Source organism: Chironomus tepperi, unplaced genomic scaffold (assembly GCF_022539635.2).
Source record: "Chironomus tepperi strain 1889 unplaced genomic scaffold, CSIRO-AGI_Ctep_v1 contig_364, whole genome shotgun sequence".
Classification (NCBI taxonomy): Eukaryota; Metazoa; Arthropoda; class Insecta; order Diptera; family Chironomidae; genus Chironomus; species Chironomus tepperi.
This window is the reverse complement of record NW_027226486.1, coordinates 3191987-3219967: the sequence shown is the minus strand read 5'-3', so window position 1 is coordinate 3219967 and position 27981 is coordinate 3191987. Positions and strand designations below refer to the sequence as shown.

The 27981-nt window shown below is 35.1% G+C and overlaps 1 protein-coding gene across 10 annotated transcripts in view; it reads right to left on the bottom strand.

The window, feature by feature from the left end:
• Position 1: 1 nt before the first annotated feature.
• LOC139095278 (tachykinin-like peptides receptor 99D) overlaps positions 2-27981 on the bottom strand; it is a 110768-nt gene continuing 82788 nt past the window's right edge. For 8 of the 10 annotated variants that reach the window (XM_070646577.1, XM_070646576.1, XM_070646575.1 and 5 more), the window contains 7 exons: positions 25701-25776; positions 25501-25637; positions 22961-23111; positions 18327-18523; positions 12063-12205; positions 11845-11907; positions 2-5569 (listed from right to left, as the gene is read on the bottom strand). In XM_070646577.1, coding sequence (XP_070502678.1) covers positions 5325-5569; positions 11845-11907; positions 12063-12205; positions 18327-18523; positions 22961-23111; positions 25501-25637; positions 25701-25776 — 1012 coding nt within the window. In that variant the 3' untranslated portion in view covers positions 2-5324. The remainder of the gene's footprint in view (positions 5570-11844; positions 11908-12062; positions 12206-18326; positions 18524-22960; positions 23112-25500; positions 25638-25700; positions 25777-27981) is intronic. The other 2 variants (XM_070646583.1, XM_070646585.1) reach the window with 2 other exon arrangements.

The window sequence follows — 27981 nt, the reverse complement described above, 5'->3', positions numbered from 1 at the left end:
TTGGACAAGGTATAGAAATGGTCGAAAATCCAACACCAGATCAACTTGATACTTGTCTGAGACCGGATTTCATTGAATCTGGCCTAGGATGAAGTCATGCTGCTGTAGGGTAAGAGTTACCATGGCCTGGCGTCAAAATCACGCTGACTTGGGACTGGATTTTAAGTCAATTTTGCTTCTGAGAAGGGTTTTTGGAAGGTACTTACGAACTAGTAGCCTAAGCATCTGTTTCTTGACATTTCTAAGAATATCCTGTCCCCGATTGGCACACGGAGTAAAAAAAAGTCAAAAAATGTGGCTTCAAGCCGACATGACTCTAGCGTTAGGCCAGAGACAATGAAATCCAGCCCCTAACCAAACTCACACTGGCCTGAAGCCGCATTTATCACCTTTTCTACACCATTTGCCTTTCAAGCATCATTTCCAATAATAATTCAATTTCAGACACCAATTCATTCCACAATAATCAATAAGCATCCTCAAAGAAGCTCATCAAGTCCTTTCAAGACTTATTATCGAACAACATTCAGTCATTCTTCTAAATCCCCATTAAAGCATATTCTTGGAAATTTCACTGACAATTTAACAAGATCGATTGACATTTTCAAAAGGTCAAGTACACTGAGATTTTCTCTTGATAATCTCTTCCAAACATTTCTGTATTAATTCATGTCACACACATAATTTGCGTTCCATTGGAACGAAATGGATACAAAAATTGAATATTTGAAGACATTTTTTTTTGTTGGTTTGGATGTGCTGCTCGAGGCAATAAAAATCGTCTGGTTTAGATAACAATGCTTGGTTGTATTCAAGGTTTTGTTTGTGAATCATGTAATAAATGCTAATGATGTGCTGCACGATTGAAAATTGAAAATGGAATGAAGAATTTGTTTTGTGGATCGTGAAGTCAGTGACTGTGAAATTTAAGGATTTTTTGTGGATTTATTAAAGAAATTTGATCCAAAACTGCTCAAACTGCTCAAAAATTTGAAGTCACAACATCCATATCCCCAAAAATCTCCAACCTCACTCCACTCTGTATCTTTAATGATTCCAAATGTTCCATATAAATTAGCAATGCTGAATAAAATTTATCTAGCTATTAAATCGCTTTCATAAATTATATACTCGACCGTTTTATATCTAAATGCTTTCTAAAGGTACATAATTTATCACTATCATAACCCATCCAAGTCCATAATTCTTTCGCCATCCTGTATGCAATTAAGCCTCAATGAAAAATTCAAAATTTTGCTTTATGGGATCTTGTTTTGTTTTGTTGGCGAGATAATTTAATGTGTGTGTTTAGGATTTCGTATCTATGAAGGTTGAGACTTTAAGGAGTTATTGTAGCCGAGAGACATAAATGGAAAATGCTCAAAAATGACTACTTTAAGGTTCCGTTAAGAAGATTGTCGTTTGTTAGCATTTAACGGCCAAATCATATGACCACCATAAGGCTTTTGAATAGATCCAGTAGCCGTTTTATGTTAATCTGGCTAAAATTGTTTATTTTGCGTTAAATTATGCAATATTGAAGAGGATGGAGTCTTTGTTAAAATTAATTCAGACCAAATGTTGAATAAGAGGTCTCAATCATTTTAATAGTCGATTAGGTTTAAGCAGAGCTCGTAGTCGACTAAGATTTTGTCGGATTTCGAGGAATTAGAATTGACTTTTAGGATTGTCGAGGCACAACGGAAAATCCACTGGAAAAAGCCGGGCAGATGGTTTCTATGACCGGCACCCGACTTCAAGCTCTGGATTTTAAACGTAGATAATATATTCGACACCATACAAAAACAACACTGTCTATGCCAAATGTAAGTCTGTTCTTTTATCTGACTGAGAAGTGCCCCGAGTAGACAATTTGACATAATCCCTAGTTAATAACTAGATCTACGATCGGCTAGTGATATTTTCTTCCGGAAAGATCCGTAAAATATGTCAATTAGTTGACCGTAGGTTTAGTTATTAGCTAGACAAGTAATCCACTCATTTGTAGAGCTTTTATCAAAATTTATATCTAATATAAATATTTTGCAATTGCTGGTTAAAGTCACAAGCTCACCATGAGTGACACATCATGATTATGACGTCGTAAAACCATTTGTCGCGATTAAATCGATGAACAAATTGTAGAATAATCATCATTTGATAGCTGTCGTTAAGAATGCATTTATTTACAACGTCATCGTCATGATGTGTTGCTCTGGAGCGCGCACTGAGTTGTTTGCTGTGCTAAACCGATTCTTAAATTACAAATAGACGATTGTCATATAGCATTTAGTCTCTCAGGAAGTGCCAGTTTACCTATGTATGCTTATCACGTTCCTAACTTGAATTTAAATTGATGCAAATTAAATAATTCAGAAATGAATATTATTGAGATTCTGTAATTACGATCACAGGCATGTATTTCAGGATCTAATTATATATATCTTTAAAAAAAATGTACAAACACAATAAGCCCATTCAAAAAATTGTTCAGAATCATTAGCGAAATAAAAGCCATTATTTGAATAACAAAAGCCTGAATTCCATTAATGATAATTAATTACCATAATACTTGAAATAAGCAAAAGTTTCCTTTAAGCAGCATAAAAAAAATAATTTTTTGCCCCTTTAACAACTGAGCAAAAAAAGAAAAATTTTCTTCCATTTGAGAGCTCAACAATCGGTATCACTCGCCCACTTTGTAATACAATTTTTGTTGACATTCTCATTTCCTTTATTCAGGCAGTAAAAGCTGAATGTAATTGAAAAGAAAAGGAAAATTTTCCTTCTTTTAATTTCTGCTAATAGAAGAAGAAACTTATAGTTCTGCATCATTATGCAGTATAAGTTTTCATCTAGTTCAGTGGTGGACAACCTGTGTGATGTGGCACAGTCTTTGAAATTCTTGGATATGTCATAACCTACATGGCATGTGCGGTTTCAGTCCAAGCTTACTACTAAGATGTCCCGCGAAACACAAAAAGTTGCGAACCACTGATCTATTCATCTTAAACAGTGGTGGACAACCTGTGTGCCGCGACACATTAATGTGGTGCCAATAATTCTTTGAAATTTCATGAACCTTGTTTCATCAACCGGGCTTACTACTAATGTGTGTCGCGACAATTTAAAAGTAGAGCACCACTGATTTATTCATCTAAAGCAGTGATAGGCATCCTGTGTGACGCGACACAGTAGTTGTGACAACAAAAATTATTGGAAATGCCATGAACCGTTCGTTATGAACCAAGCTTATCACTAAGATGTGCCACGAATATTTAAAGGTTCCCCACCACTGGATTCTTTTCATTCATAGCAATTGAATTGTGCTAGTGTTGGATGGAAGCAAACCGAGAGAATTTTTATACTTTTCACCTTCTTTTTTCATTCCTTTTGTGCTAATAAAAATTATTTAACTTTGAAGAAAAGTTCCTCACTTTTTTATATCCTTTTTTTTACATCTTATTTAACACTTAACAGATAATTTATACATACAGCTTCATTTTTTTGATGGAGTTGCTCACTATGTGCGATAATCTTTGTACAATTTTTTTCTACAATTTTTTTTTTAAATAACAAAATTTAAGCTAAGCTTTAAAAAAGTTTATGTTCAGCATTAAAAAAAGTTTCCAGAGGCTCTTGTTTAGGCAAGTTAGGGATGGTTAGTTGGGGAGTGGGACATGAGTTGAATGAGCTAAACTGGTCATACATTTTCTTCTGTTTGATAAGAACCTGGTTTTAGATAAGAATAGAATAAAATTTTGAAAAAGTTTATTAAATTTTTGTTGAGTTTTTGGTTAGCTTTAAATTCAGGATTGTTGGGGGGATTGGAAGCTGAGTCGAAATCTAAGCTGAAGTCACTTTGTGCTAATAGTTTACACAGGAAGAATGAAATCTGTAGCAAGGATGTAGCCAATGATGACTACCAATCTTCTCCCTACCCTGAATATGCCTCTACTAATTATCTAAATTGAACATTCAAAATTTGTGCGACTATATACTCTGAACATCATAAGTTAGTCTCAAAAGCAAGTCTACCCGAGAAGTTACACTCTGCACCGTGTCTGCCCCGTGTCTGCGTGACTCTAGTCGAGTTAATGAAATTCGGCCTCAATTCATCTTTACCTAGGTTTCATCCTAACTTGACTCTGATCTCAAGCCAATTTGAATTTTATCCCAAGATTACTTGATTCTAGTCTCAAATCAACTTGACTCAAGTACGAATCCAACATGACTCTAGTATCAAGACAGAATAGAGTTTCATTCTAAAGCCAACTTGATTCAGATCTCAACCTAATTTAATATTGGTTTCAAATAAATTTGATTCTAGTCTCAAGTCAATTTAAGTCTGGTCTCAAAGCAAATTGACTATTGTCTCAAGTTAACTAAACTCTAGTTTTAACCCAGATTGAATCTTGCTTGACATTGGTTTCAAGCCAACATGAATCTGGTCTCAAGTCAATTTGATTATGGTTTGAGGTTGAATTTCATCGAATCTGCCCTGGAGCCAGAGTGAAGTCAGCCAGGGGCTGGTTGTTTTAACAATTCTACACTTTGAAATGAAAAATGAAATTTGCCACATTATGCCTCTCCATTATCTGATTAATAAAAATCAAAAAACTATAATCTAACTGTAAATCCTTCAATCTTATTACAAGATTATCTCATCAAGTGAGACACTCCCATCATAATTCTTTATATTTACTTACTCAGTTACTTATAAAGTCATTTGTATGGATAAAATGTATCATAAAATTGAATTCTAATTTACTTTATTTAATTACAGATTTATTTATTTATTACATTAAACTTCCTTTATATATATTTCCTTGTACTCATCATCAATAAAGCAATCATTTTTATGGGGAAAAAAGGAAGAGAAAGTTTCGAGCTGATAATTATTTTTAAGTATTTGCAACACCTAAGTTTTAATGCGCAATTTTTCAAGACATTCTATCCAAACAAATAACTATTAATGGATTTACTTTATATAGTTCATTAAAAGTTTCATTTTTATCACCATTTTTGATGCTCTCGTCTTCAGTTCTTATGTATGTCTGTATATAAACCATTTTTTTTTATGCTTTACTTTAATTTTTTCATTTATTTTTATTTTAAAAAGTGTGTGAAAAAAGCCATTAAAATATATCCAGTTCCAATTTTTTATACAAATTAAATTTTTTTCTAATTCATATCCATGTTTTACGATATCTCGTTTGATAGTCAAAAGGACTTTGGCCATTATTTGTGTTGACCGGAGTCAAATCATCAGTGACTTTAATGCTGTCATTCAAATTAAGACTTAAATTTCCCCTGTTGACATGTCAAGATAATGATGTACGTTGACCATTACCATTTAAATTTCTTGTTGTCGCCCATCGTTGACTACTATTTGTTGTTGATTGTAGTAAGAGATTATCAGATGTTGTGACATTTGTCTCATCATTTCCACTTTGTATCGTCATATTTGTATTGTTGTTGTTATTATTATTAAATGAATTCATCGAGAAATAAGTGGAATTTGTGTTGTGATTACACTTTGACATTTGCAGTGGCACTCGAACGGAGCCTAGATTGTGATAAATGAAAAAAAGTAAAGGAAATGATGATAAAAAATTACAAAAGTTCTCGTGTTATTAATCGAAGGACTTAAGCGCATTTTTGTCATAGCGATCAGTAATTGATTAATAAGTCACTTTCAGACCTATAAAACAAGATCCAGGTCACTTTCAGACCTAAATAACAAGATCCAGTAAGATCCAGGCCATTTCCAGACCTAAAAAACAAGATCCAGTAAGATCCAGGAAATTTCCAGACCTAAAAAACAAGATCCAGTAAGATTCAGGTCATTTTCAGACATAACAAACAAGATCCAGTAAGATCCAGACCATTTCCAGACCTAAAAACCAAGATCCAGTAAGATCCAGGTCACTTTCAGACCTAAAAAACAAGGTCCAGTAAGATCCAGGTCACTTTCAAACCTAAAAAACAAGATCCAGTAAGATCCAGGTCATTTTCAGACCTAAGAAACAAGATCCAGTAAGATCCAGGTCATTTTCAGACCTAAAAACCAAGATCCAGTAAGATCCAGGTCACTTTCAGACCTAAAAAACAAGATCCAGGCCATTTACAGACCTAAAAACAAGATCCAGTCAGCCGAACAGACGACCAAACATACAAAGCGTCTTATTAAGCTACCTTTTTGAAAATATTTCAAAAATGCGCTAAAAAAATGTAATTATAAGCTTCATGTATTGATGATAGCTTTCAATTTTCTCATTTATTGCTTCACTGAGCATCTTTCCGATTCTGATTGAAAATTGATAATGAAAAAATAATTCCAAGATTTTCTTTCTTTTTTCTATTCATCCAGAATAATAGGAAAAGTAAAGTTGCTTCCTTTTACAATGATGAAGGAAATATTTTTAAATTGAAGATTATTATTTTATGTTTTTTATTGCCTTAACATTTCCTTCTTGACCTGATTTGAGCGGTAAAGGAAAAGAAAATCAACTTTGTTGTTAGTATTTGTGGAAATGCAGGAAGTCTGGAATACTGAGTAAGTTTGATGAGTTTTGACAAAGCAAACAAGTGATAGATTGGCTCATTTGGTAGTTGTTTGAAAGTAAAGCTTAAAGTTGACTCTTATTTTGTATGGAAAAGTCGATTCAAGTTTACTCAATTTCATATAATATTGGAGTCATCTTCGAACTCTATTTGAAAGTCATACGGAGGTTTTATGTATGTGTTTATTTGACAGACTCAGTCACTCATCTGAAAATTGTCTGAAAATTGCAGAATTTCCCAATTTTCAATTGAGTTTCTGATGATTTTGGCTATTTTGAGTTACTCTGGATAGCTTGTCGCTTCTAATCGAATGATACAAATGATAAGGCTCTGCCAAGGTTTCTCTAAGGTTTTTTTGTGACGCTTCCATGTGGCATTCACATACATGCTAGAAGCCGCTTCCATTAGATGAGTGGTACAACAGATCATCGATCGCAGTGCCATTGCTATAAGCAAAGCCTTCATTATATTCCATTTGATGCTAATAAACAAACTACTGTGGAGCCTTAAAACCTCCGTGACACAGTTTTCTTTATTCATTGTCATTCAATAATCATGTCAGAAAAGCTTAACATGAAGTTAAATTCCATTCTTTCCTTAATGAAATATGCTGTAATTAGTGGTCGTCTGTATGCTTATTTATAAACTTGACTTTTCTGAAACTTAACATGAAACGTCAAGTTTAAAGCAACAAATACGATCGACTAATTGCAGTCTTTCTACCAGGCAGTAAGTATATCAGAGCCAGAGTTTGAAGTTGACTCAGATTTTGTATGGAAAAATGGACTTGAATCGATTTGATTCCATACAAAATTTGAGTCATCTTCAAGCTCTGGAGCTTACTCACATAATTGAATGAACTCAATTAAGGTAATTAAGCATGCTCAATTTAGTAGACATACTCATGAATATGCGTCTTGGCTGTTCGGATCTCTTTCACTCGGATTTGTAAGCACAAACTTAACAAGGCTCAGAATTTGGAACAAAGCTTTGAAAATACATCAAATAATCAAAATAATCCATTCTAGAATTCAATATGGATTAACTTTCATTTCATTAAGCAAAAAACCAAATTTTGAAGAATCCACAAATCACAAATTCCTCTACAAATCCCCGAAGTTAGCAACAATATGCCAATTCACTTGAATTTACGTAAAATATCTTCATACATATTATGAAAGGAAATTCAAAAAGAGCATAAATTGAATCTTAATATTTATATCTTCATGTTGGTACTTGAAATTTGATACTTAAAAGAATTTCTATGTGCCATAAAAAAAGTATCAATTCTTGGTATGAAAAAATGTATAAAAATAAGAGAATTATACTTTGTAAAAAATCCTCTTAATATCTGTAAAATGTAAAAATATCTTTACATAAAGAATTTTTTGAACCAGTAAAGATGAACATGTTGTGTGTTACTAGAGGCTAGAGGACATTTTGGAGCAATTGGTAACAGGGTCGTTAGCGCCCCCTGAATAGGGAGAAAAAGGAAAAAGAGGGGGGTTGGTTGGGGATTTTGTGGGGGTTTTGTGGAGTATAGGGTGAATGATAGTTTGTAGTGTAGGTTGAATGGTAGGATGGGTAGTAAAGTGGGGAGTCGTTTGAAGGATTGAATAAACGGTCGGGTGGGGGGTAGAGTGATGGGTAGATGATAGAGTGGGGTATAGAGTGAAGTGTAGGGTGAATGGCAGGGCGTGGAGTATAGGGTGAATGGCAGGATGGGGGGGTAGTATGGAATGTAGAGTAAATGGTAGTGTTTTGGGTAGAGTGGATGTTAGTCTGGAGTAGTAGGATGACAGGTACTGTGGATATTAGGGTACAGGTAGTGTGGAAAGTAGGGTGAATAGTAGGATGGATTGTATGGTGAATGGCAGGATGGATTTTAGGGTGAAGGACAGGATGAGGGGTAAAGTGGGCGGTAGAGTGGAGTGTAGGATGACAAGTACTGTGGAGTGTAGGATGAATAATAGTTTGGGGTTGAATTTATGTCCTTGTCTTTGAGTTTTTTTATGAATTGCAAAAATTTTGAGAATTTTCCACGAAAAATTGTTGCAAATTGAGGAGTTTTTCCAAAAGAATGATTTAGGGGTCAATTCCTTCCCACCCCAGCAAACTCTTCTGCTTTGGAATCTGCCATGGATTAATATAGGCTTTGCTCATCTCAATGACATAATCTCTTGAACATTTCCAGGATTATTTCGAGTATTTTTGAATATTTTTTGATAATTTTCTCGCAATTCTAAAAATAAAGCTCTTTTGTTCTAATTTACATGACATAAACATTCAGCTTGGTCTGGCTTGCTCCCGTATCTTCTTCTTTATGATAAAAAGTTTTCCGCTTCTAAATTAATTTTTTTATGCATACATAAACTTTACATTTAAATTTTTTTAATCGCCAAGTTTTGTTGCTCAAAAGCAGAAAATATGTTTTTTTTTTTATTTTTATCCACAACAAAGCCTTAAATCCAACTTTTATTTATTCATAAAATATGCTCGAGCTTTAACAAAATTCTAAAAAAGGAAGTAAAAGATTCTTCTTTCCGCTGTGCGATGTTATTGGACCACAAACATGATAAAATAAAGCTTAACAAAAAAATAAGCATAAATAAGGTCTTTTTTCCCTTTTTTTCTTGAGTTCGTCAACCGTGGAAACTCGAAGCATCCGTAGAATTTTGAAGGTATATTGATTTTTTTATATCAAGTCTATAGATGACGACTTTATTTTTATCGTGAAATAAAGAAAGTTTTTCGATATAAATTTATCAATAGATTAAAACTTTTTGAAATTTTATTCAATTTTTGAAGGGGCTGATTAGTTATTAGGTAACATGAAAAATTTTCATTTTGACCCCTGTTGCTTAGGACATACAAAATCTCAACACCACTTAACCCCCTACCCAAGAATGTGCTTTTTAGGCAAATTTTGTAGAAAATAGCTGAACTGTGATAAGCAATAGACCCAAATTTGTCCCAAATCGCACAAAAGTCAGTTTATCGATATCCAGAACTCGGGAGATGTCACTCAGAATTGGTGCTAGAATCGGTTTGAATCCTGCCCCATACCAGAGTAACATCGGCGTGGTTTTGGATGTTGGATCAATTTCCCGTATTGTTCTCTTCAGAATTGCAGAGAATTGTCTTTCTTAAAGCATTTCGTAAAAGACTTTACACAGTTTGGAATTTATTGATGCAATTTCGATGTCTGGCGCTGTTGAATTCAAGTTGTTTAATAAATCTTACAAAAACGGATTTAACAGCAATAAAACTGAAACTTTGGAATTGATGGAAGTGTTAAAGAGTCTGACTTGGTTACAATACAATTCTATCACGTTATGCTTCTAACAGACAATGAGCATTTTTGCCTAAGCATGTTCTTTATCTGTCCAGAGCGCTTTACAGCATATGGACTTTTAAAATAGAATTTAAGATTTCAGGATCAAATCCCGAGTGACACACATGGAATATACTAGCCATGGAGCTTTTATAGCATCACAAAAGTCGAATAGAAGCAATTTCCATTTGATGTTAATAAAAGTGCCATAGAAGACCCTCAAAAGCTCCTAAGACAGAGCCTTCTCCATTTATGTCACTCTGTAACTGAATAAAATCTCAGATCTCCCATCACATACCTTACTTAAAGCTACGCACACTCTATGTCTCACAATAAACATTGCAACTACCTTCTGTGTGTGCTTTCAAGGTCTCATAAGCACACTGTAAACATTAATGTATTCAATTTATCAGTCATACGTGTTCTTAATAAACAAAAGAAGTGAGAATAGCATAAAGAAAAGTCGTGATTGACAATTTTTACTGTTTCATATTGTACTTTAATCTTTTTATAGCATTTGATGGATGAAAATCAGGTTTGAGGGGAAGGAATATTTTTTTCATGATTATCAGAGTGTGACATGTGTGATTTATGAAACCGTGGATTTGCAAAATTGGGAATTTTATTTAAATTAGGCATTTTGTTGGTTTTGATGAAAATAGCTAGAAATATCGCAGGAAATCAATAATCAGCTCTTAATTCATTTAGGATTTAGAGACGGAATTGAGACAGGAGAGTATCCAGAGGGTATTTCGGTACCCATCCGACGCAATATTGCACAGTTGAGTGTTTTAAGCCAAAATCCTCAATTCCGCATCAATTTCGCGTATCCATCAAAATTAAGACGTCCACAAATCAATACCAAAACTTTCTCAATGAAATCCTTTTATTCGTCTTTTTTCCAAAGAGTTCCTTTACTACATGAAAGAACTTCCATTCCATTATATGAAAACAATATTATCGTTCAAAAGACGAAATTTTGTTCATTGAAATTTGATATGATTTCAAAGCAAGACTTGAATCAAAGGACATAGTAACGTGAATGCTATCTGTGTCTATGTTACAACATAAACTGACTTTGATCTTTGAAAAAACTCATAAACCTTTCATACATTGGATTGTTTGAAGACAATGTTGTATCCTTTAGGAACGCGGAAAAGTTGTCGTCGTCGGAAAGATGCTTGGTGAAAATTTTATGAGAAAATTGTTAAGTGATTGGGGATTATTTATTGATGACGTCTGAAATGACGTCTGTCCCTAACTAGTACGAATATCACAAGTCGGTAAATCGATCGATAATCCAAATCTGAGCCGACGTGTGGCTGACTTGATCCAGAATCCTAAACAGGCATGGAGCATGCTTAAATGGGAACGTAATTCCAACACGTTATCATGAAAGCCGTCACATAGAACTAAAATCTCTTCACGGTACCATGAAAGCCGTACTCACATGGGACTTTAATGCCATTACGGTCGGTACCATGAAAGCCATGCTCACACGGGACTGTAATTCAATCACAGTACCATGAAAATGTCATCACGGCTTTCATGTCCCTGTGACGGTTTTCATGATAACGTGATGGCATTACAGTCCCATGTGAGCATGCTCTTTGTATTTTGGGAATTCTTTTCGAATTCCACACAGTCACGTCGACCGTTAGGCTTTAGCATGGAGCAGAGTAACGCGAGCCTAATCTCGGATTTAAGCCGTATCAAGCACCAAATCAGAGTTACGTCGGTCTGGTGTCAGATTTTGAGTCGATTAAACGACTTGTGCTATTTGGGTAGAATTCGTCCAAACAATGAGGATCAGTGGTACACAGACGTGCATTTCCTGCATTTATGATGAACAGACCTGTCATTTTGGACCAAACCCTGCAAATAACCCCCACAAAAGCCCCCCAAAACACCCTCAAATCCCCTCAAAAACAATTTCAACTCACCATGTGATTTACGATGACCTTTTGGTGAGCCAGAGCACGAATATAAAAAGGACCTTTCCGTATCTATATGTTAATTTTAAATTTTTAAAGAATTAAAAAAAGAAGAATAGAAGGAAAGAATCGGGAAGAGAAAGAATAAAAAGAAAAAAAAAACAGCGATACAATTCTTTGCTGTATCAAATTTTTTCTTTAAAAGGTGATTGATAGGCGTTTCGTACTTTTACCATTTCTTACAATTCGATGGTGATCGGGTGACCCAGAACATGAATACCTCGATACAACTTCTCGTCGTGTTAATACTTCCGGACCGACGTGAATGAATGGACACCATCGGAAAAATTGTTTAAAGCCTCTTCGGAATCTGTAACAAAAAAATGTGGAAGGAATTAGTATAAAGGAACATAATTATTCAATTAAGGACATCTGTAGTTTAACTAACTGAAAGTAAAAATCTACGTGACTTCATAAACTAGCATTAATAATGGAACCTGACTTCAATTACTGATTAACCCAAAAAAAAGCCTCATTAAGGAACAATAAAAAAGATTTCAGCAGTAGATATCTAAATTAGTAAGGACAAAAATGTTTGTTAATTGATTCGAATGTCTACGACAGACAATTAAATTTGTATTCCCAGGATAGCATTGACTACGGTCTACATTGAGTATATACAGCATTGTTTCCATTACTTAAGTGCTCGAAGGAATCGCATGTAACAATTTTCACAATAAATTTTCATTGCATAAGTTCAAGGCGTTGCATTTTAATTCCATATACGCCCACTGGACATGAAGCATGCAAGATATTCAAGTGGAAAATAATGTCGCTGTTAGAAGACAGTAAGTGGAGTTATTATAAACTTGACATTCCATGGCTACATTCTACGAATGTGAAGGTTGCAACTAGCTGGAACAGACAAGTAAAAGAGCTCGAAGTAGGCAAAAGAACTCCTCGAAGGAAGCTGTCGATAGAGACAGTATTGGAATTGGTATTGGCAACTGGCAGGCGGAAGCCGGCGAAAGAACCAACTTTAGGCGACATCTGAGGGAGGCAATGGATCACAGTTGATCTGTACGGTCATCGAAGTAATTAAGTGGAACAGACAAGGAAATGGATCATGAGTCAAGACTGCAAAGCTTCATTTCTTACATTTTGCATGAGCAGGCTTGCAGGTTTGGGCTGCTCAATCTAGTTCGTCCAAGACAGCAGGCCTGAGCTTTTGGTCTGCTGAAGGTCTGCAGTTTTGGACGATCCTTAGAAATCTGGCATGTTTATGGACTAGAGTGATACAGTGATAGAGCTAGCTTCAGGTGCCATCTAAGGAAAGTCATGAGTCACACTGTATGACCAATGAAGTAAGTCGCTTAATACCCTTAATATGATTATGTAAAATCCATTGCTTCCAACTACCCAACTGTAACTAATTCTTACAATTCTTAAATTTTTAAAACAAAAAAATCTCTTTAAAAACTTTCTCATACATGCAGGCATTTCCAACAAATGCTAATTCTCAAAAATTTAATCAAATAAAAAATTAATCTCCAACTAAGTCTGCCTGTAAGTCAGACCATCCGAAAACTTCATTGCATAAAATTTTAATACAACATTCGCTGACAGGTCTGAAAAGGCAAGCTTCCGTTTGTTTTCGTTCACTCAATGCAGTAAACAACCGTCATGTAATTGTGAAGAAGAAATGGAATAAGTTTTGTGAAGGAATTGTCCTTAATGTTAAGCATATCCTCAAAGTTAAATATTTTATGCTTGGTCATTGCTTATGCTTAAGGAAATTTCATATATTTTTTTTTTCGGCATGAAAAGGAACATAATTATTGAATGTCAATGAAAGTCTTTCCTTACGGCACAATTAGAACTGACATAAACATCATCATCGTTTACATTTCACATCCCTTAAGACACTAAAGCAAGATTCTTCTTTGTCATGCTTATGAATTTACCATAAGCTTATGTATATATGCTTTCTTTTATTTTGCTGTGGATATGGGAATGTACATCCATTTCTTCTTTTCATCTAGCACTCAAGCTGTTTCCTTCCTCGTCGTCCGAAATGACCATGTAAGCTGAAGTCAATCGTGCATTAAAATGGAACACAGTCTATTTTTGTGCTTTGGAGAGGAATTGTTTATGAATGATGTCAATTGTAGTTGGAGTGACTTTAAGGTTAGAATCTATCAAAAATCTCAGGTCTGTTGCTTTATCTCAAAGATCAACGTGTGTCTTGCCCCAGATCAACGTGAACCTTGCCCTAAGTCGATGTGACTCTTGCCCCAGGTCAATGTGACTCTTGCCCCAGGTCAATGTGAATCTTGCCCCAGGTCAATGAGAATCTTGCCCCCAGGTCAATGTGACTCTTGCCCCCAGACCATATGAATCTTGCCCCAGGTCAACGTGAATCTTGCCCCAGGCTAACGTGACTCTTAGGATCAAGTCGACCTAGGGCCGCATCTTCAGTCATTTCTGCACCATGTACTTTTCAGGTATATTGTCCTATTCATCACCATGAAGGCACAACTTCAATTTAGGCTGATCACACAGGTAGGTCAATTTTGCAACAAAATTTTAAAAATCGCTCGAAAATGAGCAAGTCTGAAAGGAACATCACTCACGAACAACCCCCAAAAAGGATATGCCAAAAAAGACAAAATACACAAAAATAATAATTTCTTTCTTTCCTTTTTTTTGTTCATCCTCATAAATTTAGTTATGTTCTGTCTCACATTCACTATTGATTCAGGGAATTATAAACAACACAAGAGAGCAATTTTCATTGGTAATACAAGCATTTATTTGGTACCATAACAATTTATAGCAACAGACATTCCATAAGCTAATTGAAACGAGAAACAGTTTATGGTAGTTAGCCTCATATACAATAAAAAAGAGTTTGTGGAAATGTGAGAAATGAGTATAACATGAAAATTTATTGCTATACGTGAGTTTTACTTGGAAAAACTTAGAAACTTGCTTTTGCTGAGCATGAACTTTTTTTTTTTATAGAGAAATGAGATGAAGGAAATTACAAATTAAATGCAATTTATCGGATGTTTTTCAATTTTATAGGAAAATGAGTTAAGATGTAGGATGGGCTAGGCTATAAAAATTTAAGTTGGAATTGATTTTTTAATTGCTGTAATCATCAATGTTTAAAGTAGAGATTTCTAGACTGAATGCGGAGGAGTGGCTTACTATGCATTGTTGGTCTAGGATTGCCTGACGAAAGCTCTCTTTGGACTGTCACTAGCCTGGTATTAAATTCTGAGCAGCTAAAGTCAATTTCATGCGTCAAAATGGTTAATTTAACAAGGACGGAATCAAGATGTAGATACACTCCTCTTGATGACTATTCAATACTTAACGCAAACAGTGTTCATTAGTTAATCAATCAAAAATTCGATTCCAGTCCAGCATTACCCAAAAATGATGCTGGATTAGGCTTGATCCGAACTGGCATCATGCCAGAGTCACGACAATCTAGTGTCACAATTAGGATCGATTGACCGTCTTGTGGTATTCGGGTAAGAACTTATTTACTTCGCTGGTCGTACAGATAAGTTGCAATCCATGACCTTCCACAGAAGTCGTCTGAAGCTGGCTCTATCTCTGACTTCTACTTGCCAAGTTCCGATACCAATTGCAATACGACTAAGAAGTTAGTGACGAGATAATACCCAGTTGTTACGTAGTTTTACCCACTCATTCATATAGAGTTGCGTTGACTTACCCTAACATACAAAGTGAACGCTTTTAGGTACCGTAGTGGTATTGCGGTACCATAAAGGCAAGTCCATTGGATTATTCATACAAAATCCGAGTGGACATAAAGCTTTGATCATTTTCATTCGACTTTGTAAATGTTCAGAATCAATATTCAGAACAACCTGTCAATCACCATCAAACAGCCCATAAAAGTAATCAATATCACTTTCCGTGTGATAAATAATTAAATTTAGTAGCTGGTCAAATAAACAAATCAAGCATATAATTATCATACCTTAACGGAATGAATTAAATATTGTCATAAAATCATTTCTGCTTGATATGCTTGTTTGTGTCCTTTATTGTACACATTTTTTAAGAGAATATTGAATACTGATAATTTTATGGAGAATTGATTAAGGTATGATAAATTATTCCAAGGCATACTAAGTATACCTTTGGATATTTAATATTGTGGACGTGTCATTAAGGGGGCTGTTGGGTTATGACGTAACTTAAAAATGGGTTTTTTGAAGCTACTCGACAAAAGATTTCTGGCTATGCTGCTGCTTCTGAAAGAGCAGATTTAATCTCAAGTTAAGGAATATACGACAATTACGTAAAACGTATGTTAACTTCGGTGACAGAACCAGCGTCAGTGTCAGATGGAAAGCCTTTTGTTACACCTTTAGCTCCACATAGGAATGCTCCACATATGTAGGCTACATGATCACATTCTAGCTCTCGTCTCTTTTGTCTCTCACTACATTTCAAGTTTTTGATCCGTTCCCTAATCCTTCGATGCCCAGAGCTCCAATTTAGACTTAATCTCATACATTGCTGGATTGCCCCCACTAGGCTATTGTTACGTAAGATATAAACGGTCCCTAAGACAATTGAGATTGTGTACTTATGAAGCCAAATACAGAGTTTGAAGGACTTAATTGAGGAGACATCCAGACAAAACTTTTTTGGAATCAGAATTAAATTGAAGCCACTTGTGTAGATTTGCAGTTGTTCCTTTATAGAAAATAGCACATTTGTGCTGCAAACTGTCACTTTTTTTTGGCTCCATTCATCATACCTAAAGCCCTCCCACAAATAATAATACAACAAAAGCATATTCTTCCTCAAAAATATCATAATCTTAAGTGCAAACATAGCACGTTCATGCAGTGCTAATAGCGCTAAAATAATACATTACACGTACCAAGATTTCTTCTTTAAAAACATTTTTTGAAAAAATATTTTCACAATTTTCAGCATAACACTCGAAAAAGCATGAATAATGAGAATGCATGAATGAGGATTATAAGCATGAATATCCTCACTATGAATGTGCTTTTTTGAAGAACAAATGTTTGATTAACATCCTTAAAATGGAATAATAAATATGTATAAACATATTGTTGTGTGAAAATGCATGCTACACGAGACGAGATGAGGATAAAGATGAGGAACATTCAAACAAAAACTCTCTATTCACAACATGTAATCCTTGAAACACTAATGAAAAGTGCAATAAATGCATCAGTTGTTGTGTAGTGTCTGTTGATTACTTGTTCTGCTGTGAATAATTAATTTATGTAAAATAGAAGGCTTTTTTGGGGAACCAGATTCTTGAATCAGGATATATATACAAATTCTAGTGACTATCCGGGAAGTCCCGGTCTCGGTCTTAATCGAGACTATCTGGGAAGTCCGGGTCTCGTTCTTAGTCGAGACTATCCGGGAAGTTCCAGTTTCTGTCTCGATCAAGACCACCCGAGAAGTCCCGGTCTCGGTCTTGATCGAGACTATCCGGGAAGTCTCGATCTCGTTCTTGGTCGAGATTATCCGGGAAGTCCCGGTATCGGTCTTAGTCGAGACTATCCGGGAAGCCCCGGTCTCAGTTTTGGTCCAGGCTATCCGGGAAGTCCCGGTCCCAGTCATGATCGAGACTATCCGAAAAGTCCCAGTCTTGGTCTTGGTCGAACCTTTCCAGGAAGTCCCGGTTTAGGTTTTGGTCGAGATTAACCGAGAAGCACCGTTCTCGGTCCACTATCTTCCTTGAATAGCATAAGTCAGTGATGCGAACAATAATCCGGCACCAGACCAGCATGACTCTGAATTAAAACAGAGTCCGGCACTAGGCTATCAAGACTCTTCATTAAAACAGAATCCACTACCAAGTTAGTGAGCCACACTGGTCTTGTGCCGGATTTTTAATCGATTAACCGATTTGTGCTGCTCAGTCCAATAAAGAGGATGACTTTATCCATTTTAAAGGTAGCCAAGGGAGCTGCTTTGACAATATCTAGACATTTTACCAAAAACACCAGACAACACCCCCAGATTGTATCCCCAAGCAACATCACCTCCATTCAGTCTATCTCCAAAAATGGTTTGAGAATAAATTTTCATTCATGTCCTTCTTATTCCTTTATCTTTCTGTGTATTTCCTTTAAGTAAGCACCATAACAACATATCATTCTTATCAAGCCACATGTCTTGTTTTGTAATCTACCTTTAATTTATGCTGCATACTTTAAATGAACAAAGTACGAGTATCTAACTGCTGAAATCTATTTTTACAGCACCACTTGTTGATATTAAAAATTGCCACAACCTTAATGTTTATTTATTTTTCGATTGAATAAATTGCAAAATCCATTGAGTAAGTCCCAAAGGCATAGAATCAAAAAACCGCAGTACAGACAATTTTGCTAAAGTTGAAAAGCATTAAACAACCACAGAACAGATATAAAAGTATAAAATAAGACACTTACCTATCTGAGTATATGCAATATATAATTGGATTGTACATTGAGTTGCTCATCGCAAGCCAATAAATGCCCAGATAAATTTCCTGAATATATGGGTATGTTGTTACCGATGGATAGTAAGATGTGATGATGAAATAAACATTTTGTGGTAGCCAACAAACGGCAAATATCAAAACGACCATGATCATCATAAGAACAACCTATTGGAGTAGAAATGTAAATTAATGTTTATTAAAATAAATATCAATGGAAATTGTGGGGACGTTCATTGGTGATGGATATTGTAAAATGCGATTTTTGGATTTTTAAGGGATTGTTTTCAAGTGAAGACTACTTTGTGTTGCTCAAAATATCAACATGAAATGCATACGAAGTCCTTAATGACTCCGAAGTACGTGTAGCTTTGAAGTGGCTGTCATCTGACTGTCTTACATTGGACAATGGACACAACTGATCAAAAATAATGAAAAGATGTTCTAAAATTATCAAAATTATTGATCAGTTCTTGCTCCATGGAACATTTCCGTTGAACATCAAACGGCAAACTGCGATCAATCTCATTATTTGTCTTCAAAATGAGACAAAAAGTGTCCTTACGATGCCGTCAGGAGAACTTTTACGTCATTTGGGCATTTGACCATCTAAACGACTGCGTTGCTGTGTTCTAGCAGTCTTGTTGTTTCTTTTAGGGAAGCTATTAAGTCTAGACCAGCTTTAACTTTATGTCAAACATTATAAACAATCGAGCTAGTCATGTAACGTCATTTATTGATGACATTCAAGACATTATTGGAAATTGGCAAGCGGTAGCCAGCCATAGAGCCTGTTTCAGGCGACACCTGACGAAAATTATGGATCACAAAACCCAGCGAAGTAAGGCAAGTAAGAAAAAATGGAACATGGAAGTACAAAACCCTTCAATTTTACAAAACATCATTAGCAAACGCCCCCAAAAAATGCAGAAAAAGAGAGAAATGAGAAAGAAAATGTGAGATGATGATACGGTAATTTATTCTATTACATTTTCACATTTAGTATTCATGTTTGGTATTCAATGGAATTCAAAAGAGAAGAAAAGAAGGAAAAAATGGTAAATGGTTGAAAACAGGAACATACAAGAATGGCATGAAACATATTTATTGTAGATAATTTCCACTCAAGAATTTTTCATTTAGTCTTCACTTTTAATTTTCTCATGTTGTGTCTTGTTGTGCATAGATAAAGTTTCCCACTTCTATTGTTAACAGCTCCTCATTTGTATCCTGGATTTTTTTAAGCCATTAGAATTATGAGTATGAATGTAAATATCTCAGCCTCATTTCTGTTAAGCCACAAAGAAGGATTTTTTTGTGTTTTGCAAATTACAAACCAGAGGGAAGTAAACCACATGAAAATTTGGAATTTCTCACATTTTTTGCATTTTTCATGAGGTTTTGTAAAGGTTGGTGAGGAAGTGAACTATAATGTGGGTAGTTTTGTGTTTAACACAGCTCAAGGTTGATTCCAGTATTATGGTAATTCAGGGAAACTCGATTTACACATTTATAAACGTCAAATGGATGAGACGCCCATTTAGAAGCTATTTGTGTTGCTCAAAGAATGAGAAATGACAGGAATTTTTGATTAATTGTTGGATTTTGTACATATCTTGTTTTAATACAACGATAAGAGCTGTGCAATGAGCATTTTATAGAGAAAATGGCTTAAATAACCATTACACCGCACTATAGCAACTCCCGATAGTTCAGTAGGTAGGAGCACAGGACATGAAGTTGAGAAGCGAGTGGGTTTGAATCAACCTCGGGCTTTGATGTGGGAAAATGTGCATTTTATCAAATAACTTGGTATTCCAAAAGCGCACGACGTAGAAATTTCCGAAAATCTGGCATCAGGTCAGCGTAACTCTGTCTTCAGGGCAGATTCGATGAAATTTGGCTTTTAGAAAAGTCCAGAGTCAAGAATTACAGAGATAAGACAACCTGAGGTCAGATTATCGGCAATTTCTACGCCTTGGAACTTTTGAGATAGGAGTGAGATATAGAATATTAGATAAATCTAATTTCTATGTAAATTTGCATCAAATTGACTCTTAATTGTCAAAAAATATTCAAATTTTGGTCAATAAATTAGGTATTGATGAAGCGCAAGTCTTGATTTAGTGTATCTTAATTGCGATCACAAATTATGGTGGTATCCAAATGACAGCCACTTGGCACTCATTTGGATGCCATTTGACAGCCATTTGGACAGTTTTCAATTTTTTGCTGTACCTCACAGTTCATCCAAGGCTGCAGACCTGCATTCTTGTTTGCAAATTTCTCTTCAAATTGAAACTTATCGACTCAATCTCAACAACTTTCCATCCCCTCCATATAGTTTCAAAGTTCCTCAACGACTACCACCATAAAAACTTATTTGATTGCAATAAAAACTTATGCCTTGAAGCGCTCATTTGTTGAAATTGAACGAAGTTTTAAAAAAAAATTAAAAATCTATCAAGAAATTTTTTCATCATTGCAGAAAATAGCAATAAAGGAACATTATAAACGTGAAGATATTTCAAAAAATTGAGCATTGAATTGGATGCGCATGAGATAAATGAGAAAAAATCTTTTTCTGGAATTTTTTTAATTAAAAAATGTTTTTCTCTTATTGGAAATTGAACGATCAATTCGTGACGTAGTTGTGCGTATAGACATTCAGCATTGACAAAGTTTCTGGTGATAAGCAATCTTGATGAATAATTCATTGGATTTTTTATGTTCTACAAGAGAAAAATCTGGAGTAATATTCATGGATTGTAGTGGGAGGGGGTTTCTATTAGGAAATATGGGGTATTTATGATGCATTCCTGTTGATGTTGTAGATGTATAATTTATATGTCTTATTAAAAAGCACTTTGAATGCAATTCATGTAGAAAATGGTGAATAAATTCTTTAATAAATAAATAGTAAAGCATATAATCAGACAGTATGAATGCAGAAGAGCTGAACATCACACAAAATAATTTTCAGGCAACAGTTGGACGTCTTTTGATTGTCTTAGACTTTCTTGGATCTTTATTTTCCCAAGCGACACATCATGACAGTGATGTTGATAAGATAAATGCATTTACAATGTTATAGGAATGTAGTGTTGCTCGGTTCTTAGTTGGTGCAAATTATGATGGCAGCCACATCACAACCACCACGAGACTACCACTTAAACACCACATGACAGTCACTTGGACGAAATACGAGTGCTTCTTGAACGCCAGTTGGAAGCCACATGACAGGAAATTGGGCGTCACATGACAGCAACTTAGAAGTTTACATGACAACCACTTGGAAGTCACATGACAGCCACTTGAACCTCACATGACAGCCATATGACAGACCATTAGAAGTCTCATGACAGTCACTTGGAAGTCACATGACAGACCATTGGATGTCACATAAAAGACAATTGGACGCCACAGGACAACCACTTGGATGCCATATGACAATCACTTAGATGCCATATTACTTGGACGCCACAAGACAGCCACTCTAAATTCTACTCTACAAAATCCTTCACTCTGCTTTTATCAATTGTCATCATTTCCTTGAAATTCATAATCAATTCCAAAAATCTGCTTACTCAATTTCGTAAACAGAATTACGAAAGAAAATAATCCAATTTTCAACAAAAAAAAGAAAGCCACATTCTGTTTGTCTGCTCGAAAAAAAGTCAGCATATGTGCTGCTTGGCAAATGTTGCGTGACTTTAAATTTCATTTCCTACAACATTGATTCTGACAGTTTGCTTGTTATAAAGAAAAAATGTTGTGTAAAAAAAAGGCTAAATTAATTTTAATAATATTATAAATCTTAACACGCAATTTAATACAGTAGACTATGCAGTCATTTCAATGTGTTACTTGGTGGTTCAAGGGTGGAATTACGAAATAATTTAATTGTCGTGTGGGAATGTGGTGTGTTGGACAAATGAAGGTAAAGGTGGGATATTAAGGTCAAATGTGAATGAATTTTTTGTATGGTGGTGGAAATTATTCAAAAATCTAGCGGAAAAGTGTGTTTTGGTCGATAATTTATGGAGCTGCTGGTTCCTGAATGGCGAATAACTAGCTCTAGACGTTGCATTTGATGGAATTTGCATTAAAACTGCTTTTTATTCCGGTTGAGTCAACCGTAAATGCACATGACATAGAAATTACCAAAAATCCGGTTTCAGGCAAAAGTTCGAATCCTATTGCTGGTCAGATTCGATGAAATCCGGCTTCAGACCAGATTTTATTGGAGATGAAGCCAAATTTTTGGTTATTTTATGCTTCATGTGCTTTCTGGGCAAGGTGAAAGCAATAAATCAAGTTAGTTCATGTCTAGCACTTGCATAGTATTAAGGGAATTTCATTGCCAGAGCTCAATTCCGACTCGTATTTAGTATGTAAAATTCGACATTTCTCCATAAAAAAGTCTAATCGACTTCCAGTTCAATTTACCAGAGTAGCAGACAAAGCCAGATAGAAACAGATCAGTATAAGCAAGTTTCTAAGTCAAAGATACCTAAACTCGTCTCCAAATGCCAATTTTTCCGAGATTTCCAAAAACATTTCCACCCACAACCTCCTTAAAGCTACATAAAAAACAATACGAACCTTTCGTTTACTCTTAATATTATCTAATTGTCTTTGTGTACACTCTCCAATACTTTGTGATCCCCAAAGCTCAAGACCGACACGTGTATATGTATACGTCATCGATCCAATTGGTACAAAATACGTAAGAATCATAAAAACTACATTATATCTAGAAAGGAATAAATAAAAAGAGAAAAAAAAGATGGAAAAAGACAATAAATATAAAAATTTATGAAAAATATTACGATTGAAAATGAATATTTTTAACAATCAAAATCAATAATGGTTGTGTCCATAAGCGAAACGTGTTGTGGAGGGGTTGTGTTGAGGCTATGTGACGTTTTCAGCATGGGATGAGGTCATTTGGGTCTTTTTAGATTCATTGCAGTTTTGAAGATCATAAATTACCCGACAGATGTTAAAAATGAGAAAATCAGAGTCTATAGGTTAGGTAGACTCTGATATGCGGTCGGATTCGGTCAAATCTGGTTCACAGTAGTGTCACGCCGGTCTAGGTTAGTTACAGGATGAAGTATAAGGCACAATGTGGTCGTATAAGCTCCTCTTCTCCGTTGTGTTAACTGCAAGACGAGAATTCACCATAAATGCCCTAGAGACGTCGTCTATGGCTGATATTGACCCTTTATCATACCTATGCCACCCAGTCAATTCACGTCTACCTTCACCTCATCTCTAAATGATTCCCACAAGTAAAAATCAATATCAATAAAAAGTATTTTAATATCTTATGAAGAATAGACTCGTGCATAAATTTCCTTCTGTTTCCTTCCAGCACAGGAAGTTCATATAGGCTATATAATATAAAGAATGCTCTTCCTTGAAACAATTTCGAAGGATATCCACTCCATAACAATATTAGGCATTTAAATTGCTTCCTATTCGACGAAATTTATCTTTTTTTTTTGAAAAATGCCGAATCATTCAACACGAGCCATGAAAAAAGTTCAGTAATTGAATATTTTCAGCACTACTCATACTATATCATTCAGCACTAACAGATAAACTAGTTTGAAAATTTACTGTTTGTGTAAATTCATCCAGAATTATGTGATGATAGTAAATAAAGCATTCACAATACGCTCTCATCTGTAACATCAGATAAAATGACTTTATTTAATGATTTCCACGAGCTGAGAATTTTTTTTCTTTTTTTTTGTGAGCTTGGGTGAAGTTTATTTACATATTGAGGGAATCTAGTGATGACGTAGCTTAATATTAATACTAGAGGGAATTTATAGTGCTGAACTGCAGTTTACGGAAGCATTTTGAATCAGAAAATGATTTGAGACCACCAAGAAGCATGATTTAGCCGCCAGGTAGTCACTAGGGTGTTCTTGCGTTGTCCTGTTGATGAAAATATGTCAGGGTGTCTTAACAACTGCCTGATACCTAATTTTAACCTATTTTTACAACAAAAAATTGTGTAAATTTGACATAACATGCTGTTCGTGACTATTTATTGATCCTGTAGTGTCCTCAGACTGAGAGTGCATTCAGTAGCATGAGAAACTAGTCCAAGTTGATTACTTGAACAACGCAACGTGTTTGCTACATGACAGTATTTCCGACACGATGTTTTCCTTGACGGCTGATGTCATGAGTATGTTTACGGTGGAAAATAAGGTTTTCCGCATTGAACTGACAGGGTCATAGGGAGCTAACCTCTAAGGGGAGTAGCTTTATGCTACCTTGAGTGGCATAAGTTGATGTTTAACTTGACTACGATGGTCTAATAAACTCGACAATCAATGACAAGTTCCACTGTACAACTAGACATAACGTCGTCAAATCACACCCTATTCCATTCATTGACATCATTTCCTCACAACCCCTAATTTATTTAAAGTTCTCTATTCATATATTTTCCCCAAAGTCGCGCGAGCAGTTTCTCCTCGCATCATCTAACATGAATTAGACTATAATATTTATATTTAGAGAATAATTCAGACTATGCGGAATAGAAAATATGAAGAATATTAAGAAAATAGTGCTAGACTATAAGTCGGGTAGGATTTACATAGATGAACAGAGAAATTCAATTCCCAGAACCGATTCGCTTATGGATATTTTCTTCATTTTCTGTAATACCAGAGAAAAAAGGGCTGAAAAAACAAAAAATCTGTTTTTCGAGGAACGGATTTTTATCTTTTCATAAATAACAATTTTTGGGCGGGAGTATCATGTCTTATTTTGATGGCGGAATAAGCATGTTAAATTGGATGTGAAAACATTTTGTGTTTAGTCATTTTTTCGGTTCAAGTTCCATTGGGAAATGGATTTGAGGAAGTTTTTAAAGACTTTAAGATGCAAAGTTTGAATTTTCAAGCATTTTACGGCATTTTAAGCCTAGTCTAGCTGTTTATGGCAGTTAATATCAGTTTTTCGGGTGTAATATCATCAAAGCTGCCATATTGACAGCCATAAAGCTTCACAATCTTAACATTTCGACCATTTAACATGCTTTATTCTGATTTCTCATCACCATCATAGCCGTTACTCCCTCCACTACCATATTTATGACACATTAATCTCCTTACACATATTCTTGTATGCTATGATTTGTTTCACGATCTGCATCAGGCCATTCCGCATAACACACCACTCTATCTTCCGTTGGTATATCAAATGTTGTAAAAAAGAAGAAATTTGGACATGATGAAATTATACCGATGATCTGTAGGATTAGAGGCATCGTTAAACACATGAAAAATATTATTAAATTGAGCAGGCTTCTTACCCATATAAGCACAGCTATACAAAGTGTTAACTTCTTCCCCATTCTAGGTTTTAAAGGATTCATTATAGCCATGTACCTGTAAAGTGCGTAAAATGAGATTAATTTAATGGGTAAATTGAAAAAGATAAAGTTGTTAAAGGAAATGCTATAAAATAAGTCAAGGTGTGGGAACTTTTAAGATTTTCAAGTTTGAAAATTTTCAATTCTTTCAAATTCTTTCAAATTCTTTCAAATTCTTTCAAATTCTTTCAAATTCTTTCAAATTCTTTCAAATTCATTCAAATTCTTTCAAATTCTTTCATCAATTCACAGCAAGTTGATCACACCTTGACAGTAAATGTTATACGACACAATAAACAATCACACAAGACAGCTTAAAGCCGTTTATTGTATAAAATCCATGCACGACTAACACACGCTCCATGCAATTCACATTCACATCATATTAAAGCGTATCTCATACAGTTGCTGACACTGCCAATATTTCACGTGATATTGACGGAATTTCCATTCGATAAGGTGAAAATCCGACATGTTAAAACGTCACTGACGATAGTCATCAATTTCTACAAGTCAATATATGTATTTATTACATGCTTCTCCGACATCTTGATAAAATTCAAGGAAAATCAATCTTAAACAGCATATATATCGACAAGATGTGAAATAGAAAAATCTTAATGCATAAATTTTACTTTTTTTTACGCTCATTTATATTGATTTAAAGGCTAAATAGGAAGAGATGTAAGATGTATTTTAAGTCTATTTTATTGTTTGCATTACGTGAAGAATATAAAATGTTCTCAAAAGTGTTACATTGCAGAACCTATTAATCTCACTTCCATTCCTTATTACATCTTTTAAAGTTTCTCTTATTTCTTACTTATTATTGTTGTAGGTGTTTTATTACATCTGTGGATATTACTTTTACTATTATTGCAGAGTGAAGGGGTGGAATAATAAATTGATCAGGATTTTAATGCCTTCTTTTCAGACATGAGGTATCAATTGTGAGGATAAGACCGTGTAAAATGGATTATTTAAGTTACTGTGAAGGATGCTGTGCTTGGAAGCATGGTCTTAGCAGTATAGCACAGCTGTCTTATAAAAATAAGGTTTGAAGAGGCTAGTCTTATGAGTTGTAGGCACTGCGATTGTTAATCTGTTGTTTCACATCCTTTAGATTTTCAGGATCTAATCTGAACCATTTGCAAGCTCTGCACATTGCAAAGACACGAGTACGTCATAAGACCTAGTACAGTACAGTTGTTAAAATCCCAAACTGGCAAAAGTTACCAAAAGATAGAGCTGTCTACATACGTTCTCTAAACGCGGCAATGAGCTCCCATGCGTCCCAGCCAAGGAAGTAAGAAGTAAGTGCGCTATAAAACCTGATGGACCCTTCAATATACCCAGTTACAATTCATTCTTGTAGTAAATCCTATGGAATAAGGACTCGTGGAATCATGGGAAAGGAGCTGTAGATTTAGATAGTATTGCATTTGGAATCGCGCAAATGGAAGCCAACGATAGAGCTGGTTTAAGATGACATCTTAGCGAGGTCATGGACATTTATCCCAATTGATCTATACGGCCAGCAAAGCTAGTAAGTACCTTGTATACCTAGACATGTCCTGGGATTGAACTCAGGATCTGTAAGACCAACGCTCTACCATTTAGACCTTACTTACTTACTTCGCTGGTCGTACAGATCAAGTGTGATCCATGGCCTCCCTCAGTTGGTTCCTGAAGCTGGCTCTATCGCATTTAGACGACTGATGCCATTTCACCTTGCCCTGTTAACTAACATGATTTGACTTAGCTACCTAGCATGATTCTACACATTTTATCTTCATAATAAGACTAATCACAGCACTTGCAACTCTGGAAGAAGAGCTTATCATCAGATTACAATTTAATATCATACAACATTGTCTTTGCGCTACGAGAGCAGCCTGATGTTGCACACTAACATCACAACTAACCCCCATCAGCCCATATGAGCTGAACATCATCCATTACATCAGTTCATACACCCTATAAAGTATGAAAATTTATGACTGAGACTTATCAATATTTGGGTCAGCATCATAACTTTTTTTCAAGATAATCTCACAGCTCTTTGAATTCCCAATCGGCACCCACTAAAGAAGAGAAAAGGTTTAAATTTAATTAAAGTATTAATCCATATATGCAGCGAATGTAGGCCAATACTGATTTATTGTAATTCTCCATTGTGAATATTCTAAAGATAAATCTACAGATTTTTCACGAGGGATTA